Here is a 19,521-nt window from a genome sequence, read left to right on the forward strand (position 1 = left end):
TTCGGAGGAAGAAAGGATTACATCGTTCAGAAATACCACCATTGGTTCGTTTACTAATGAAAACCGTTGGCTTCACATTGATTCCCATTAATTAACCTCAAGCTGTATCTAGTTTCAAATCATTCGTTAATACCTTCATGTCCCTTTTCAACATTTTAGATGAAACGATTCAAAAAAGATTGAAAGTTGCTAACTAGTTTTTACAGGCCTCAACTAAAATTATGAACGGTATTTTTATCCATACACAATCCAGTCTTCATTATCTGGAGGCTCGGTTATCCAAAGTATTAATTCTCTGGAATTTGAATTAATTGAACCGTAAAAAAAAAATCGTATTTTGGATCCTCAAGCCTATTTTTAGACTGCTACAAAGTGATCTGAGAATGTGAAATCCATGACGACGACCAATATGCAGGGTGGCCACTTAAATCCCATTTTCAAATTCTCGACTTTTTCCCGACTTTTCCATAAACTCAAAAAATAGGCATTTCTTATCTAAATAATGATTAAAAAAAACTCTTTATAAAAAAAAGTTTATATCAACCACAGAGAAACTCTGTGTATCAACCATCGAAAAAAATCTAAACAAATTAAAAAAAGAAACTCAACAACAAACTCCTAGAAAATACTTTAAAAAAGGAAGCACTCATTATTTTAATTTAGAGTAGAAACATAAACAAATTATAGTCTTTGAAAAATTACCGAAAACATAAAAATATATATAATTTCAATGTTAATTTTTATAACTGGCAAACGTATAGTTTTTGATACTTCATTTCAACTGGAAATGGCAAAAAGTTAAAGATTCTTAATTTTATTTTATTTAAATAAAATAAAATTAAAATGTGATTTCAAAGAATTCAAATTTACGGCAAACCGTGGTAGCGCAGGCCAAAAGATCGCCTCATTTGGTTAGATTCTCTCCTCTCTGAACGTATTCGCGTGTGACTCGGCTCGACGGACGGAGTAGGCAAAGAAATTCACGATTTTGTGTCCTCGACTTGGGTGAACGAGGTGGTGATGGTCGAGACACAAAGACAGTAATTACACATTAAAAACTACATTTATTAAACAAATAACTAAACAGTACAACGAATTAAAACTAGCTGCGCCAAACGCGCTGGCTGCGCGCGATGGCGGCTGGAGCTCTTTTGGTGGATGTCGAGCTCTTGTGACATCATCTGTGTGGTAGCTTCACTACCACCAGTGAGTCTAGCTGACGAGGGATGTCCATTTCTTGCGTATGCAACATCTCCCCCCTTAAGTTCCTGTTCCGGCGTCACCATCTAGACGATCTGCGTTGAGACATCGAGGGAGCCGAACAGCAGGAACTACTGTTGATGGTCGACTGCGTAAGCACGTTCGTTCTGCTTCACCGCCACTGTCCGAGTCAAACCAGTTCGCTTTTTGGCAGACTCCTTGTGAACTCGGCGATCTTCCAGACATCAAATCGACTGGGTGCGATGCAGTCGACAAACAGTTTGTTTTTGTTGATCACGCAATGATCGTTTTCGGCTGCTGTGACCCGTGAACGGCGGCGGGTCATCTTCTGGACCAGAATTCCGCAGGTGGATGATAGCTGGCCGTGCGACTCGCTGTGCAGGTGCAGGTAGTTCCAACGGCCTGCCTCCTGGCGTGATGCTGCAGAGCCCTTCGTGTGGTGAACCTTGGCCTGTGTACTGCAACTGCGATCGGTATGGAGTCGCAGTGTGTGTTTGTGTGTGTGTGCGCGCATGCTGATGTTGGACCCGTTCGTGATGACGGTCGTTGCTGATGCTCGCGGTGTGCAGCAGGTGAGGTATCCGAAGCTGATACCGATGCTGACCTGCTGATGCTGCTGCTGCCACCGGGACGTTGCTGCTGAGGAGGGATTGCGCTCCAGGTCTTCGATCGACCTCTCCAATCCAGCCCTGATGGCCCACCTTGAACTGCTCCTGTTGACAGTCGTGGCGCCATTGCTGTTTGCTGAGCTCCTGCTGGCTCCCGGTACAGATGGTGGAGGAACGAGAATCAGCTGCTACCGGCGACTCCATGCCGACGACAGGCAACCACAGCTGACGATCCGCTGGTTCCTGACGACGATGTCCCGGTTGGTCAGTGTTCTCCCTGCTTCCTCCCCGCGCAAGTTCCGGACGTCGGCGAAACATGCCATTCGGCAACGTCCGAAAATCCTCGTCGCCACTTTTGTGTCCTCGACTTGGGTGAACGAGGTGGTGATGGTCGAGACACAAAGACAGTAATTACACATTAAAACTACATTTATTAAACAAATAACTAAACAGTACAACGAATTAAAACTAGCTGCGCCAAACGCGCTGGCTGCGCGCGATGGCGGCTGGAGCTCTTTTGGTGGATGTCGAGCTCTTGTGACATCATCTGTGTGGTAGCTTCACTACCACCAGTGAGTCTAGCTGACGAGGGATGTCCATTTCTTGCGTATGCAACACACGAAGTATTTGTGTTGCTGGGAGAAGCGATTGAGCAAGTCGCTGTCAGCCTGAGTGTCGTGTTCGCTCGCGAACGGTTGCGAGGTCCAGTCGGCAAAGATTTGCTCAGCGATGAGTGAGTGATTTCTGATCTTTGAACCGAAAATCAGGACCCTTGGTTTGAATCATTTCAGAATGAATGATTAAATTATTTTTACTGCACTGAACAATTTTTTATCTTCCTATTTCATTATAATGAAACCGTGACCGTGAACGGCCATGATCAACATCGACCAATTTTTTTTTCGTAAAATCGCGATAACTCGTGATGTTTATAAGCAAACCCCCTATGCTTGTTAATCAAATCTTTTGTAATTGTATGCTCTACAAAATTTGTAGAACATCGTTACACTATAAAAAGTAACCCAGCAAAGTTACAAAAAACAAGACATTTTAAAATGATTTTTTTTTTTGTAATTGTCAGCTCTACAACATTGCACAACAGACTATAAAAGGTAACCATGCATGGTTACAAAAAACACGAAATTTAAAAAAGAAAAATTTCGTTCTAAATGAAAAAATGACCCTTCCGGGTTAATGTAGATTCGAAAAGTACATTAAATTTCCCTCAAAATGACATGTTCAAAAAAAATTACAGTCAAGTAACGAAAAATGGCGAAGTTTTTAAAACGTTTTTAGCGTTTTTTTTTATGATGAAAAATACGTTTTTTTTTTTTAATTCTGAGTACGCCATTAAATCGGGCGTCTAATTTTACATAAAAGTCCCTTTGACACTGGTCGGGGCTGGCCGATATGTTTGCAGTGGACTGTATTTGTTTTGGTGGCGGATTCTGCAGCGGGCGGCAGGAGGAAGGAAAGACAGTGAAACTTGTAGATTTTCTTGTGTATTTTCTCCTTCTTCTTCACTCTCCTGCTTCTTCTCACTACACTAAACTTCTTCACTTGCGGCGACGATTGCGTGTTGTCGCTTCGATGGTCGGACGTGTTCTGACGCGAGCGCCTCTTTGCGCGCGTTTCGCGGATGACGTTTCTGACGTTCAACTGTCCGAACTGACAGTTGACACGGTGGGCGCACGAGCATGCGTGCGATGGGGTTTCCTCTTCGGTGATACCGAACATACTCCCCCCGGTTGAGGAACCTCAACAATTCCTTCTCGTTCGGTGGAGAATCCTTGTCAGGTGGGACGTACGCAAGCCAGCCTTGACGCCGGCACTCGATCGGCGGGTGAGAGCGGTCGGGTAGACCACTCCGAACAGTTCGTGTGGACTCACCTGGAACGTCCTTGTCCGGCGGAACGGTTGGAAACCAGCCTTTTCGCTGGCGTTCATGAGCTGGCCAACAGCGGCCCGGTTGGCGATCCTGGAGTGCGCCTTCATCCGGATGGATGCGGCAGGATCGAGGTTGACCACGCTTGTCAGGGGCTTTAACCGTCAGCGGCAGCATCGGAGTATGCTCCGCGACGATCTTCACTTCTTGGCCGTTGTCTGGATGGACACGACCTGGACGGGTTCGAATCTTGGCTTCGGATTCATGTGCTGGATCTGGATCAGATTTCCACTCGTATTTAGCGTCCGGGTTGCCAAAGCACAGGACCACTGCTGGCAGCAGCTGGTCGATGACGTCTTTCGGGCTTTCGGTTGACGCTGGATGGTCCTCCGGATCAACCGCCTCGGCTGGTTCTTGTGGCCCATGGTTGGCCACTTCGAGAGCGTCGGACATGGTGTCCGCACGCGCGTTCTTGGCGGGCTTCTCCCTCGGCCGGGAGTCGCTCGTGCTCGGTTGGTTCGAGCCAGTCAGTGGAGCACAGTCTCGGAGGACTGCCTCCTCGTAATCCAGGGTTTGGGACCTGGCCTTCTGGGTTTCGACGGTTTGCTCCGGAATGTCCGCTAGAAGGAACTCCCAAGCTTCGAGCTGCTGCATCAACCATGCTTCGGCGACAATCAGGTCAGCCTCGCCAGGTGGTTGAGCTGAACTCCTTTTGGCAGCAGCGTACTTCCACGCCATGTCAACTTGTACTTCGTGGAAAAGCTCCTCGAACTCCTCAAAGTGTGTCATCTGTTCTTCGAGGGCTTCAGGTGGAAACAGTCTTACGGTTTCGAGGTGCTCGCTGTCCGCTGTCCTCAGGAAGTTGCGCAACATGGTCACTTGCGCCAGTCTCGGTTGCTGCAGAGACAAGATCGCATCTTGAACGAAAACGACCTTCTTCTCCGCCCGCTGGCACTGTCGGATCGCATCCGTCAGGTTTCGGGTTGGTGACATGGCCACTTTCCGCTGGTCCGGGAAAGTCCACGTTTGACTCCTGGCACCGGTTGGGCAGGTTCTGCTGCTTGGCCGCAGCACTGGTGGGTGGATTGCTCGTCGACCGGTTGGACGACGACGCTTCGTTCCTGTCACTTCTGGCGTCTGTGACACACGCTCACACACACGCACACAGGTTGCTGCGCGGTGTTTCTCCGGGAAAACACGTCCCGACACGCAAATGGTGGGGAAGAGGGAAACAATTGAACGGGAATTCAACTCACCTGCTCTCCACAGCCCAAAAGTAGCTCGGTTGAACCACTTGGTGGAAGCTCCTGGAGCGGACACTTCCGGTATCCGGCTTCCGACGGCGTAAGTCCGCGGCTGGACAAACGCTCGGAATCGGTTGGCTGAAGAGGTAGCGGAGGGTGACGTTGAACTGCAGCGCTTGATCTGGAAAGTTCCGGCGGTTTCCGGCAACTTCAGATCCTGGCCTTGAGCGGGAACGGCGTTCACGCATCCGGTTTGGTACGGACCATGTTCGGGGCTGGCCGATATGTTTGCAGTGGACTGTATTTGTTTTGGTGGCGGATTCTGCAGCGGGCGGCAGGAGGAAGGAAAGACAGTGAAACTTGTAGATTTTCTTGTGTATTTTCTCCTTCTTCTTCACTCTCCTGCTTCTTCTCACTACACTAAACTTCTTCACTTGCGGCGACGATTGCGTGTTGTCGCTTCGATGGTCGGACGTGTTCTGACGCGAGCGCCTCTTTGCGCGCGTTTCGCGGATGACGTTTCTGACGTTCAACTGTCCGAACTGACAGTTGACACGGTGGGCGCACGAGCATGCGTGCGATGGGGTTTCCTCTTCGGTGATACCGAACAGACACCAAATTTGTATCTCATCACCGTTTCAGGCTACAAATTATTGAAAAACACCTCCTTTTTCGCATGTTCAAAAATTGATGGGGTCGTACCGACCCTCCGTCAAGAGATATCAAAAAACGAACCTCGGATTCGTGATCAGGGACAAAAGTTACCCCTTAGGACAAAGTTTCACGCAAATCGAAGGGGGTCGGGGCAACTTTTCCCGATTTTGTGTGATTTGGTAGAGAATTACCCATATCAACATGTTTCGAAAATTAAAAAAATAGGTTTTTTTTTGTGAACTATTAGTGATTAAAAATTTTAATTAAAAATAGGAAATTATTTTTTCCGTGTACTTATTTTTTCCGATGCGACGTAGCCCACTGAGAATTTTTGCTCGAGCCTCGACTTGATTCAGGCCTGATCTCGAGCCAGATCGCCAGTCCCAATTTTCCCCAGTAGGCGGTAGTGACTTATAGATAATTTGTGAAATATTTTTTATATTAAATATGTCTGAACTTATTTAAAATTTTAAATGGACTGGTATCATTTAATTTGTTGTCTTATTTGTTCATTAGATATTTTAATAGACATTTTTAAGCTTTTCTAGCCATGTTACACAAAATTAAAAAATATTTATAAGGGACTTATTTAATTTGAATCACATTGGATCAGAAATTGTGGTGCATTTAGAATTCAAAGCACAACAAAGATAAAAAATAAATAATTTTCATCTATCTAAAAACTTCTATCCATATTTAGATTGAAGTGTAGACAATCACCAATTAATAGTATTGAGCTTATTCTATGATTTTAAGCTTGGAAAACAAATATAATGAAAACATAGATTTTATTACTGTTTCAAAATATTCCGGGATCCCGGGTATTCCCTAGATATAAAACATATTTTTCCCGTTTCCCGGGAAATTCAAAACCCGGGATCGAAAGTATTATTTTGTTACAAAACAATTAGGTCACGATAAAAAACGCTGATAATTTTAGTCAACCAGACAAATCGCAAAGTTAAAGACAAATGAAATAAAATGAACTATCAGTGAAATGAGTTCAGATGTTCAAATAATTATATCTCTTCAAATGCTTTTTCAATCACTAATCTAGAATAAAGCTAGCCAGCACTCCTCAAAAATTACTCACTCTAAACAACTCTACCTTGGTCGAGATTTAATCTCCCAGCTTTTCCGAAGGATAATCCAACTTCCAAGAACCACTTAACAGCAAACAAACCTTCCCGCGAAAAAAAACGAAACAAAACCAGCAAGCTCCAAACTCAAATCCACGCCGCCGTCCCAACCCGGTTCTTCGAAGCGCACTCCCGGCTGGAACGAAAGTCACGTCGCGAAATTGGCGCAAATATTTGCATTTTGCTAAACTTAATTGGAAAATTCGTAGAAAAACAGTCGCCGAAATCGTGTTTTTGTTTTTCCCGTGTCGAAATTTCACGGGCAACGGAACAGCTCGCGGGTCAAACCGAGACTGGGGACTGGGCTCGGATTTCCCATTCGCAGAGTGTTTTGACATGTGGACAAACAAGGCCGGACAGGACGAAGAATACTTTGCTAAATTGACCAGAAGCAGAAGGCACAACTTTGCGGGAATTACGTGGCCACGCGGTCAAGAACGTTGCTCAATCCAATTTTGCGCATCAGTCCGGGCATGAGTTGAGGTATGGATACAACACGACCGGGTAACATTCTACTACTATTAGCAGCTTTTAAGCAAATCGCGTGATGTTCGATGTGACGAAGGTGGAGAATCAATAAAGCAAGAAATTGTTTACAAGCCTCATCGGAACAGTGTCATTTTCCACTATAGAGACACTCTGATTGCGAAAAAATATTGAAATAATAAAAGGGTGAAGGGTGTTATGTAACAGACATGTCCAATATGACAGAGAACATTGTGCGATAATAAAAACGTTGTTTTTGCTCGTTTACCACGGAAAATTATTATCGTTCAAGTAGATTGTTTCTGATACTTACGGGTCAAAAACGGTAACGAGTGTCCAATCCGAACGGCTACTCTAAGCAATTTTGTCGAAAGGCTGTTGCGTTCCAACATAAACCTACATTAGGACACGCTAACCCTGTCTAGAGTTTAGAATTATTTCCCAAATAACTAAATGATTTTAAAAATAATGAGAATGGCTTTTGTTGATTAGTTGATTGGCTTTTCGAAAACGATTTGTGTGGCACACAAACTCACTGAATTGGCAACGCAAATGAGATTTTCATTATGAGTCAAAAACACCCCAAAAATTAGCATCGAAATTAATCTTCCCACTGCGAATTATTATACGTAACAAACAACCCGTTCATTCATAAATATATCAAACAACCGTCAAAACAGATCACGCCACCCCATTTAGCTATATTTTCCATCGACCGAAAAAACCAATAAAGCAAACATTTGCCAACAAGCCGCTCGTGATGGTGTAGTGAGCAGTGAGGACTCTGTTTATAATTAAATTATCACCCCAATACACACCGTAGTCACATCATGTGGAAATTGTCCACAACAATGCGCGTTGATCCGAAATGGCAAATCCTCTTTAATGTTCGATATCAAATCAATGCCACCGTATGAACTATCTTGGTTCAAAAGACTTTTTCAAGAAAATATTTTTTTAACAAAGCAATTTGAGATAAATTTTAAATTTGTTTTACAATTTAATGTTGACTTGAAAAACAAAATTTTAAACTAAGTGAACCAAGAGAGCATGCCAACGACAACATATTAACACTTCCGAATAAATGGACCGAAAATGTCTGATGCGTTGCCGCAACATTTCCAACAGAATTGTCACTCATAATTGCGTGACGCACTGACCAATTCTCTGAGATTTCGGTCATTTGATTTTTTTTGGCTGAAACTTTTTTGGTGCATTCGGTATGCCCAAAGAAGCCGTTTTGCATCATTAGTTTGTCCATATAATTTTCCATACAAATTTGGCAGCTGTACATACAAAAATTATGTATGAAAATTCAAAAATCTGTATCTTTTGAAGGAATTTTTTGATCGATTTGGTGTCTTGGGCAAAGTTGTAGGTATGGATATGGACTACACTGAAAAAAAATGATACACGGTAAAAAAAATTTAGTGATTTTTAATTTCACTTTTTGTCACTAAAACTTGATTTGCAAAAAAACACTATTTTTAATTTTGTTAATTTTTTGATATGTTTAAGAGGACATAAAATGCCAACTTTTCAGAATTTTCCAGAATGGGCAAAAAATCTTTGACCGAATTATGAATTTTTGAATCAATAATTTTTTTTTCAAAAAATCGAAATATTGGTCGCACAAATTTTTCAATTTCATTTTTCGATGTAAAATTGAATTTGCAATCAAAAAGTACTTTAGTGAAATTTTGGTAAAGTGCACCGTTTTCTAGTTATTGTCATTTTTATGTAACTTTTTTCAAAAAAGCCGCAGTTATTGATTTTTTTTTAAATAGTGCCCATGTTTGTCCACTTTTGAAAAAAATATTTTTGAATAGCTGAGCAAATTCTCTATATTTTGCTTTTTCGGACTTTGTTGATACGACCCTTAGTTGCTGAGATATTGCCATGCAAAGGTTTAAAAACAAGAAAATTGATGTTTTCAAAGTCTCACCCAAACAACCCACCATTTTCTAATGTCGATATCTCAGCACCTAATGGACCGATTTACAATGTTAAAATATGAAACACTCGTGAAATTTTCCGATCTTTTCGAAAAAAATATTTTCAAAAATTTTAAATCAAGACTAACATATCAAAAGGGCGTAATATTGAATGTTTGGTCTTTTAGAAATGTAAGTCTTGATTTAAAATTTTTGAAAGTATTTTTTTCGAAAAGATCGGAAAGCTTGTCAAAAATATTTTTTTTAAAAGTGGGCAAACATGGGCACTATTTAAAAAAATCAAAAACTGCGACTAATTTGAAAAAAGTTACCTAAATATGGCTAAAACTTGAAAACGGTGCACTTTATCAAAATTTCACTAAAGTACTTTTTGATTGCGAATTCAATTTTACATCGAAAAATAAAGTTGAAAATTTTTTGCGATTAAAATTTCGATTTTTTGAAAAAAATTTATTGATTCAAAAGTCATAACTCGGTCAAAGATTTTTTGCCCATCCAGGAAATTTCTGAAAAGTTGGCATTTTATGTCCTCTAAAACATATCAAAAAATTAACAAAATTAAAAATAGTGTTTTTTGTAAATCAAGTTTTAGTGACAAAAAGTGAAATTAAAAATCACCAAATTTTTTTTACCGTGTATCATTTTTTTCCAGTGTAGTCCATATCCATACCTACAACTTTGCCGAAGACACCAAATCGTTCAAAAAATTCTTCAAGAGATACAGATTTTTGAATTTTCACATATCATTTTTGCATGGACAGCTGCCAAATTTGTATGGAAAATTATATGGACAAACTAATGATGCAAAATGGCTTCTTTGGGCATACCGAAGGCACCAAAAAAGTTTCAGCTCGATTAAAAATTACAAAAATTAAAATTGAAGAAAAATTACCGATTCCGTAGAGAATTGCTCACTGTCAACTATTAGCACTAAAATCACTTAATTCAGACGCCATTGTTGAAAATGGGTACATTATTTCTCGGATTACGATTTGTGTACCCGGATAATGGCGTCGTTGTTTTGAAGTTGTTTTGCACATATAAGATACAAGAAATTTAGATTTTTTTTGAAATTAAAAAGCTAGAAAGTTAAGAAAATAAAAAAAAACCATTTAAAAAAATTATACATTGAGAAAATTAATAGAAAAAAAATAAAACAACAAATTACAATAAAAAAAAACAAAAATGTATAATAAAAAAAAACAATTTTATAAACCTTTTTAACAATGTTTAACAACTTTGAACAACTTTTTACAATTTTTAACAATTTCTAACAATTTTTCACAATTTTTAACAATATTTAGCAATATTCAGCAATTTTAAACAATTTTTGAATTTCTGAAGAATTTTTAAGAAGTTTAAAAACAAAGAATTTTCGAGAATGTTTAACAATTTTAACAATTTTTAACAACTAGAACAATTTCAAAAAAAAAACAATTTTTAACAAATTTCAACAATTTTTTACAATTGTTAACCATTTTTAACAATTCTTTAAAAAAAATTAAAAAAATCAGGGGGCATAAAAAATATATTTTCAAAAAACTTCAATTTCCATGAAAATAGAAGTTTGATCAACTAAAACAATCTAAACTGATTTTTTTGTTTTTTTGCATTGATGTTTGGGCTCGTTTAATTTTTTTTAATCTTTATAAAGTTCTAATGTACAGCGCAAAAAAAAATCGTTAATGCTTAGATATTTTGGAAACCAATTATTGCAAAACAACTGGACAGGTGTATAATGCATTTGAAAACACTTTTTTTATTGAAATGTTGAAACTACGGCTCGTAATTTCAATTTTTATCCTTTTTTTTTGCCCCCCTCCCCTACCATCAACTTTGGTCAGAGTCGAGGGACATAAACTTCAAAAAATATTTGCATCAGCCTTAACATTTTTTCTTACAATTTTATTCACAATTTTCTACAATTTTTGCAATTTTTTACAATTTTTTTGCAATTTTTTACAAACAGATTTACAAAAAAATGTAAGTGTGTGCTCATATCAAACTCTGATATTTTAAACAATTTTAAATAAATTAAAACAATTTTAAACAATTTAAAACAATTTAAAACAATTTTAAACAATTTTAAACAATTTTAAACAATTTTGAACAATTTTAAACAATTTTACACAATTTTAAACAATTAATTTAACGAAAATAGAAGCTTTAAAGAATTTTTAATTTTTTTTACGAATTTTCAAGAATTTTTAATATTTTTAAGAATTTTCTAGGAATTTTTAAGAAATTTCTAAGAATTTTTAAGAATTTCTAAGAATTTTTAAGAACTTTTATTTTTTTTATGAATTGTTAAGAAATTTTAAGAATTGAAAAAAATTAAAAATTTTATGAATTTTTAAGAATTGTTAAAAGTAAAAAGTTTAAGAATTGTTAAAAAAGTTTTTTTTAAGTTTTTTAAAGATTTTTTTAAGATTTTAAAAAAAATTTAAGATGTTTTAAGAAATTTAAATAAAAAAAAAGATTTTTAATAAAATAAGATTTTTTATGATTTTTTAAGAATTTTAAAAATTATTTTTTTTTTAAGAATTTATAAGAATTTAAAAAAAACTAAGAATTTTTAGGAATTTTTAGGAATTTTTAAGAATTTTAAAGAATTTTTACGAATTTTTAAGAATTTTCAAGAATTTTTAAAAAAGTTAAAGATTTTTTAAGAATTTTTAAGAATTTTGAAAAAAAATTAAGAATTTTTAAGAAATTTTAAGAATTTTTAAGAATTTGGGAAGTTGATGAAAAAGTGTCAAACTTTAGTCTCATAAAAAGTTAGATCGCGATGTTATTGCTAAAAATCGCACCCTTGTAACATTGCTCACGCCACAACCCTAGCCAAATCGCAACGTCACGTGCTACGCCGCTCTGTCTACAGGTGACAAAAACAACAAACCAGACAACAAAACCCAAAAATGCTTGAAACAGTCGTGTGTCACACTCCTCGTTTGTTCCTACTGAGCCAACCAACAAACCAAACAGCTGTTTAGCACCACCTCGCCAAGTGACGTAAGCACCATAACAATTCTTACGTCACCGGGTTTTATTTCGGAAGCCACCCTCTCCCCCAACCAAAAGGTTAGGGTGATTACGTGAAAGGGGACACAACAAAGGTTTCCCCGCTTTCCCCGGGTAGGGTCGATCAACGCACGGCGGCCGCGATCTCCGCGAAAGGCACTAAATCTTCTCTCTTAATCGGTCGCGATCGTTTCTCACACTAAATGGGAGCTCAATTTTGCCACCGCCGCCGCGCTCGAGGGAGCGAAAGATGGCCATATCTTACCAACAACAAACACACACTTCCGTCTGCTGTTTCGGCTGCTTCCGCCGCACGTCGTCGTCCTGTCCTGTCTTGACGGCTTTCCAGTGGTTCTCAAGCCTTGGACCGAACTAGTGCAATTTAGTTTATCATTAAAGTTTAAAAAAAAAGTTTTACAGAATATTATACTGAAGTTCTGGCAACCCTGTTTAAACTTGTGAGTACTCATGTGAAAAGTTTATAAAATAAAATTGGATGTCAATTTTTTTGTAAAATTACTATCTAGCATCGAACCGTCATTTGGACATTTCTTGAGTTTTTTTTAAAAAAGGTCCTATAAGCTAGTGCGTTTAGGTTATATGGTTATAGGACCTTTTCAATAAAAACTCTAGATTTGAACAAAAAAAAACTTTACATCTTGTCATAAAATAAAGATTTGGCAACCCTGCTTTGAAAACTTTTTTAAGTTTAAAATGTTTAATATAATAATTTATATAATTTTAATTAAAATTCCATAAAAAACCATAATCCGTTTGTTTTCTGAAAGACTTTTTAGAAGAGTTATAATTTGGTTCTAGCAACCCTGTCAAAAGATGTCAGATTATGATAAATTAGGATCGCTGATATTTCGCAAATTTTGGAACCTCTGCCCAAAGCAGATGACCCGCGAGTCGTGATTTTTCATTTTTCTAATTTTTTTTCTATATTTACAGCATACAAGCCAGAATTATCCACGTTTTTTTCTCCTTCTAGAAATGTATGGGACGGGAAGAGAAAACACCTCGTTTGCGTTCGTCATTCATATCTATCGGAATATAGAGGTATACAGTACCAGCGTTATACGTGAATATGAGCGGAGTACACAGCGACGGACGGACGGACCATCATCGTTTACCGCGGTAATTTGAATTTTTCTGCCATTTTCGCGTCGTTAGCACATCACAGTCGAAGTCGTTGAAGCCATCGGACGTAAATACGGGCAGTTAAGTCGTTAAAAAAGTCATGGAAAAATGTAGTCGTTAGAAAAATTTCACGATTTTGAAGCATAAACTGGAATGCAACATGCACGGTAAGCTTTTTAAAAGTGGGTTTGCATTGCGGTAAACTTTGGTTGCAAACTTGACGAAATAACGTTGTGAGAGTTGCCATATTTGTCAAAAAGTTTGTCAAGAACTTAATTTTCCATTTAAGTAAAGGTAATGTTTGGAACAGGCTAAAACACTCATAGAAACTGTCAAACAGTTCCAAAACTGTTGACAAATTTGCGCTCAAATATTCCCGCAATGGAATACCGCCTTAATACATTAAAGGGGAGAATACCCTTTGTTCGGAAGATAGAGCGATTTATCCTATTTCCGTCACATATGTTTTGCTTTGCATTTTGTTTAATTTAAAACAAATCTTGGTACAACTTATAGCTGTGACCTGTTTTCTAAGGAGGTTAGAAATCACGCAGAAATATAAGGCATATTTGAATCAACAAAACGTTCTGTTGAATTGAAAATCAAGATTTTTGTTAAATCAACAATAAATTTTAGAAAAAATAGTTTCTTACACGCAGAAAAATAAGGCATATTTGAATCAACAAAACTTTTTGTTGGTTTGAAAATCAAGATTTTTGTTGAATCAACGCTAAACGTCAAAGCAACTTTTTCAAAACAACAAAAGATTTTTGTGGAATTGAGAAAATCAAGGTTTATTTCAACGAAAAATCGGCGTTGATTATATTCAACAAAAATTTTGTTGAATCAAACCTCGTACAGGCTGATTCTACAAAATATTTTTCTGCGTGTACGTAAATAGAATAACTTTCGAACCATTTTATTCTCTTAAAAAATATATATCCTTTGTAATGATAGTTGAAAAAGTCAAACTTCTAAAAATATTTTTAAAGATTTTCCATTTATTTAAAAACAAACCATTCTTAATGAATGTAATATTTGGTGATTCCATTATTTCAAACAGTTCAAGCATTTCTTTTTGAAAAAGGCGACATCTTAAATATTTGTTTGATGTTTCAAAAACAACCTATACTTGTTTGTCGTAATATTTTTATGAGTTTTTCCATTCTTTCAAACATGAGCAGTTCTTTAAAAAAAAACAAACTTATAACATATTCTGTAAGTTTATATTTTATTATTTTTAAATTAAATTCAATTAAATTCGGTTTTATTTGTGAATAATCCAAGTTACAATGAGTTCATTTAGGTATATAACAGAGTTTTGGTGTTCCTTTCAGCTGTGTTTTATATCGTACCGTCATCAGGGGTGACATTGGGTCTGGGGGGTGAAATTGGGTCATACAAAAATGCTGAAATTTGTATGACCCAATCTCACCCCCCAGACCCAATGTCACCCCTGATGACGGTAATTCAATAGAAAAATTATTAACTAATAACTATGGAATAGACAAGAGTAAGAAAAAGTTTTCAAAAAACTTACAGAAAGTGCAATGGGAAAAGGATAGATAAAGAGAAAGTTTATATTTTATTTATAAAAAAAATTGATTGAATTTTTTGTGATTTTTCGCGCCGACTTTCAAGGGAAGAAGTGACAACAACTTCAATTAAAATTTGTACCATCAATGCTAAAACATCTGTCCCAATTCGCCTCATGATGATGGTGACCAAAACTGAATTTTTGTGCCTACAATGTTTATAAAGATTTGGGAAGTATTTAATAAACCTTACATGACTTTCCATATGGATTTTTTAAACGTTAAAAGTAGAGCAATTCTCTATGAAATCGGTCTTTTTTGTTTTTTTTTAATCCGACTGAAACTTTTTTGATGCCTTCGGTATGCCCAAGGAAGCCATTTTGCATCATTAGTTTGTCCATATAATTTTCCATACAAATTTGGCAGCTGTCCATACAAAAATGATATGTGGAAATTCAAAAATTTGTATCTTTTGAAGGAATTTTTTGATCGACTTGGTGTCTTCGGCAAAGTTGTAGGTATGGGTACGGACTACACTGGAAAAAAATTATACACGTTAACTTTACGGTGCACTTTATCAAAATTTCACTAAAGTACTTTTTGATAACAAATTTGATTTTACATCGAAAAATAAAGTTGAAATTTTTTTGCGATGAATATTTCGATTTTTTGAAAAAAATAGTATTGATTCAAAAATTCATAACTCGGTCAAAGATTTTTTGCACAACCTGGAAATTTCTGAAAAGTTGGCATTTGATGTCTAAAACATATAAAAAATAGTGTTTTTTTGCACATCAAGTTTTAGTGACAAAAATTTAAATAAAAAATCACAAAAAACAAATTTTACCGTGTATCATTTTTTCCAGTGTAGTCCATATCCATACCTACAACTTTGCCGAAGACACCAAATCGATCAAAAAATTCCTTCAAAAGATACAGATTTTTGAATTTTCACATATCATTTTTGTATGGACAGCTGCCAAATTTGTATGGAAAATTATATGAACAAACTAATGATGCAAAATGGCTTCTTTGGGCATACCGAAGGCACCAAAAAAGTTTCAGTCGGATTAAAAAATACAAAAAAAATCGAATGACCGAAATCCTAGAGAACTGCTCACTAATAAAAATATGCATGGCAATTTTAGAACTAATTGTTGAAGATATTGTTCATTGCAATATTTTGAAAAATGCAGATAATTCAGTGTAAATTTCTAGTGGAAATAGATTTTATCGACATGATATAGGATTATAAAATGTGAAGTTTTAGGGTTTTGCCTTCACCATCTAACCTTTCTAACGAGTTCAAAACATTTAAGATCTGACAACCCTATCTAAACTTATATGCACTTATTTTTTATTTATACACTTTTTAGATGCCGGATCTCAAATATTTTGATAAAAACGTTGTTCAGATCTATCATGCGACCCATCGATGGAAGGGTAACCAAAAGATCTTTCCAATGCGTCCAAAACACTGAAGATCTGACAACCCTATCAAAAGTTATGAGTACTTAAGTGTTAATTTAACACTTATTAGAGGCCGGATCCCAGAAAATGTTGTCGGAATCTGTCATGCGACCCATCGTTAGAGGAGAGCCCAAATATTGAAAACCTGATAACCCTTTCAAAATTTATAAGCACTTACGTGCTTTTTTATAAAAAAAAATTAAACGGGTCTCAGATATTTAAATAAAGATATTGTCTGGATTTATCATGCGAACTTTCGTTGGATAGATTATCAAAAGACCTTACCGATGTGCCAGGAAAATTGAAGATCTGAAACCCCTATTGAAAGAAATGAGTAACAATTTAATGTGTTAAGGGGAAAGATGCAATATTCACTATTTGAATGTGAGGAAGGCACCAACCACCTAAAGGTGGATTAAGTAACGTTTTTTTAAAATAATCATTTTTTCTTTATTAAACAAAATTACAAAAAGAATGTAAAATAATGTTATTCAAGCTTCAATGAATGAAAACGCATAGCCGTTTGAGCTATTCTATTTTGAATGTTTGCAAATTGAAAACCATGGCTAATAATTCTCTTTTTCGTTGGGGTTTTGTAGTCAACTTGGCTATATGTTTAATTATTATTTCTTATGTTTTGAGTAAAAAAAAAGGTACGCAGTAATATTTTTGTAGTCCAGACTAGACAGTTGATTAAAAAGAGAAAGGGATTATAACATGTTTTAGGAATAGGTTACAATAGATTTTAGAAAGATTTTACTAGTTTTTCTTAAATATTTTTTTAATAGCGATTTAGCTTTCTGGATTTTTGTAAAGTACATAGCACAAGAGAATATCATTATTTAAACAAATTGCAAAGTAATAATTTGTTTTTAAAAACATTTGATGACGCGCATGTAAACAATTTTTATTGCGCACCCACGATGATGTAGACATCCGCGATAGATGTAAGGCTAGGGTGATTCATAGCTAGCTATAGATAACAAGAGTTTAAAAATAGTGCAGCTCTATCGATCTTCTCCAAAACAGCAAACCCAAAATCGATGCACCAGAATAAAATTGAACGACCGGCTAACGGAATTTGGAGGAAATTCGGTAGAGAAGCGCAAGAAAAAAGGAAAACAACCGCAAGTCTCAAAGTGCAATGACTTTCTGGTGCGGATGTTTTCATTCTTCCGGAACATGATTTTTCTTGGTAGAATCGTTAGAATCATATTCACAAAGTTGGAGCAATCATATTCAATTGCTCTAAACTTCTAAATCTTCCAAAATTGCAACAAATTCCTCCAGAGTATCCACTCATTTTCTCCATTGTTATGCAGCAAAGAAAACAAAAAAAAATAGAGTCTAGCCCCCAAAAGCTTACCAGAAAACAAACCCGGAGCAGGTCCGCCGCCGCCGCCGTCCGGGCCGACATCCTCCACGTTCTCCGGGCAGTCCGGTTCCTCGCCGACGGAACGCTGCATGGCGAACTGACCGCGGGCTAAATTTAGTCACCGAAAAACACTCACAAAACACGAAAATTTTCACTTTTTCACGCGTCGCACGATCGATAACAAAAAAAAATACTTTTCTCCCGTCCCGTTAGAAGCCAGGAATGACAACACAGGGCAGTGCTGCCAGAAGGGTGGACAGTTTGTCGATTTTGTCAAAATAGTTTAAAATTTAATGAAGGTTAAAAAAAACATTAAAATTAAAAATGTTGGGCAAAATTTTACAAAAAAAAAGCATCATGCTCCATACAATTTTGCGTACTGGTCATACAAAATGGGTATGCATGAGAATATTATAAAAAATCTGTATATTTTGACAGGTGATTTTCTGATCTATTCCATGCACTAGCGTGCCCAGGTCCTCAAGGAAGGTGGGGCAAAAATATTAGAGTTTGGAAAATTTCGTCGTTTATGGACACCCCCTGCCCAATTTTAGAACAAATTTCCGAGGATGGTGGGGCAACTGCCCCATGTTGCCCCACCCTGGGCACGCTAGTGATTCCATGTCTTCGGAAAAGTTTTAGGCGTTATCTCGATTAAAACAGTATGACATTGTTTTCGTTTTTTTTTATTTGACGCATCTGCTTATGGTTGGCCAACTTCCGCGTCCAAGCTCTACCGATTCTTACGGTACGCCACCGGTCACGTCCGAAGACCCCAGGTTGAGCAGGTTACGGATGGACTTTTCCTTGGGCAGCAACATCGCGGCCTTCATTTTGAAGTGCGACAGCGATGTAAGGAACAGGGTGGTCTCGTTGCTTGCCATCATCAGGACAGGCTTGGAGGAGTTGGCCATTGGCTGTTGATTCGGGAAGGGAAGTCGAAGTTTTCCGGCTGGGAAGTGAAGCGCCTGAACGGATAGTTCCCGATCACTTCGTCCAACTTAATCCACCTTTTAGGTGGTTGGTGCCTTCCTCTCATTTATAGAGTGATTCCAACCCCCCTTAAAGTGTCCACCCTTTTTTGCAAATTGGGAAATTTATATGCAGCAGTTTTTTAAGCATAACTTTTGATGTGCTTTACTAAATCTTATAAATTTCAATAGGGCCTTATGGGACCTCAAGACGAATCGAATGAGGCAAATACGGCCAAAATCGACTCAGTCAGTAACGAGATATTCCAGTGACATTGCATCGGTACACATGTCTACATACAGCCAAACACACAGACATTTGCTCAGCTGGTGATTCTGAGTCGATATGTATAAATGACGGTAGGTCTAGGAGGTCTAATTTAAAAGTAATTGTAATTGTTATTTTATTGAAACGATACCCTGTTAGTTTACACTGTATATCAGGGCAAGGAGGTTCATTTTTCGAGTGATTTTATAGCCTTTCCTCAGTAAGGTGAGGAAGGCAAAAAGTATGAACTTTCTAAGAATATTCACCAACGTGAACTTTTAATCCAACGCACGATCTTTTTAAATTTACAGTATTTTTTCTTTGAGTGCTCACGATTGACTCACGACGTACTAGGAGGATTCTAGCAGAGTTCTAACAGAGCCTGATTTATTACAGCATTCTAGCAGAAATGTGCCTTAATCTCTGTCTTAATCTCTGCTAGAATATTTCTGAAGGTCCAATAAAACAAATTTTCAGTTTTTGCGTTTTTGGTGTTTTTTAAAACCCTCTGACTCAAGGCGGTTTCAAAACATCCAAAAAGCAAAA

At 37.2% G+C, this 19,521-nt stretch overlaps 1 protein-coding gene across 4 annotated transcripts in view; it reads right to left on the reverse strand.

Annotated features, from left to right (window-relative positions):
• LOC6036112 (protein furry) overlaps positions 1-17,950 on the reverse strand; it is a 180,415-nt gene extending 162,465 nt beyond the window's left edge. For all 4 annotated transcript variants that reach the window (XM_038258698.1, XM_038258697.1, XM_038258696.1 and 1 more), the window contains exon 1: positions 17,728-17,950. In XM_038258698.1, coding sequence (XP_038114626.1) covers positions 17,728-17,827 — 100 coding nt within the window. In that variant the 5' untranslated portion in view covers positions 17,828-17,950. The remainder of the gene's footprint in view (positions 1-17,727) is intronic.
• Between the last annotated feature and the right edge of the window lie 1,571 nt (positions 17,951-19,521).

The sequence above is a fragment of the Culex quinquefasciatus genome, chromosome 3, assembly GCF_015732765.1.
Source record: "Culex quinquefasciatus strain JHB chromosome 3, VPISU_Cqui_1.0_pri_paternal, whole genome shotgun sequence".
Taxonomy (NCBI): Eukaryota; Metazoa; Arthropoda; class Insecta; order Diptera; family Culicidae; genus Culex; species Culex quinquefasciatus.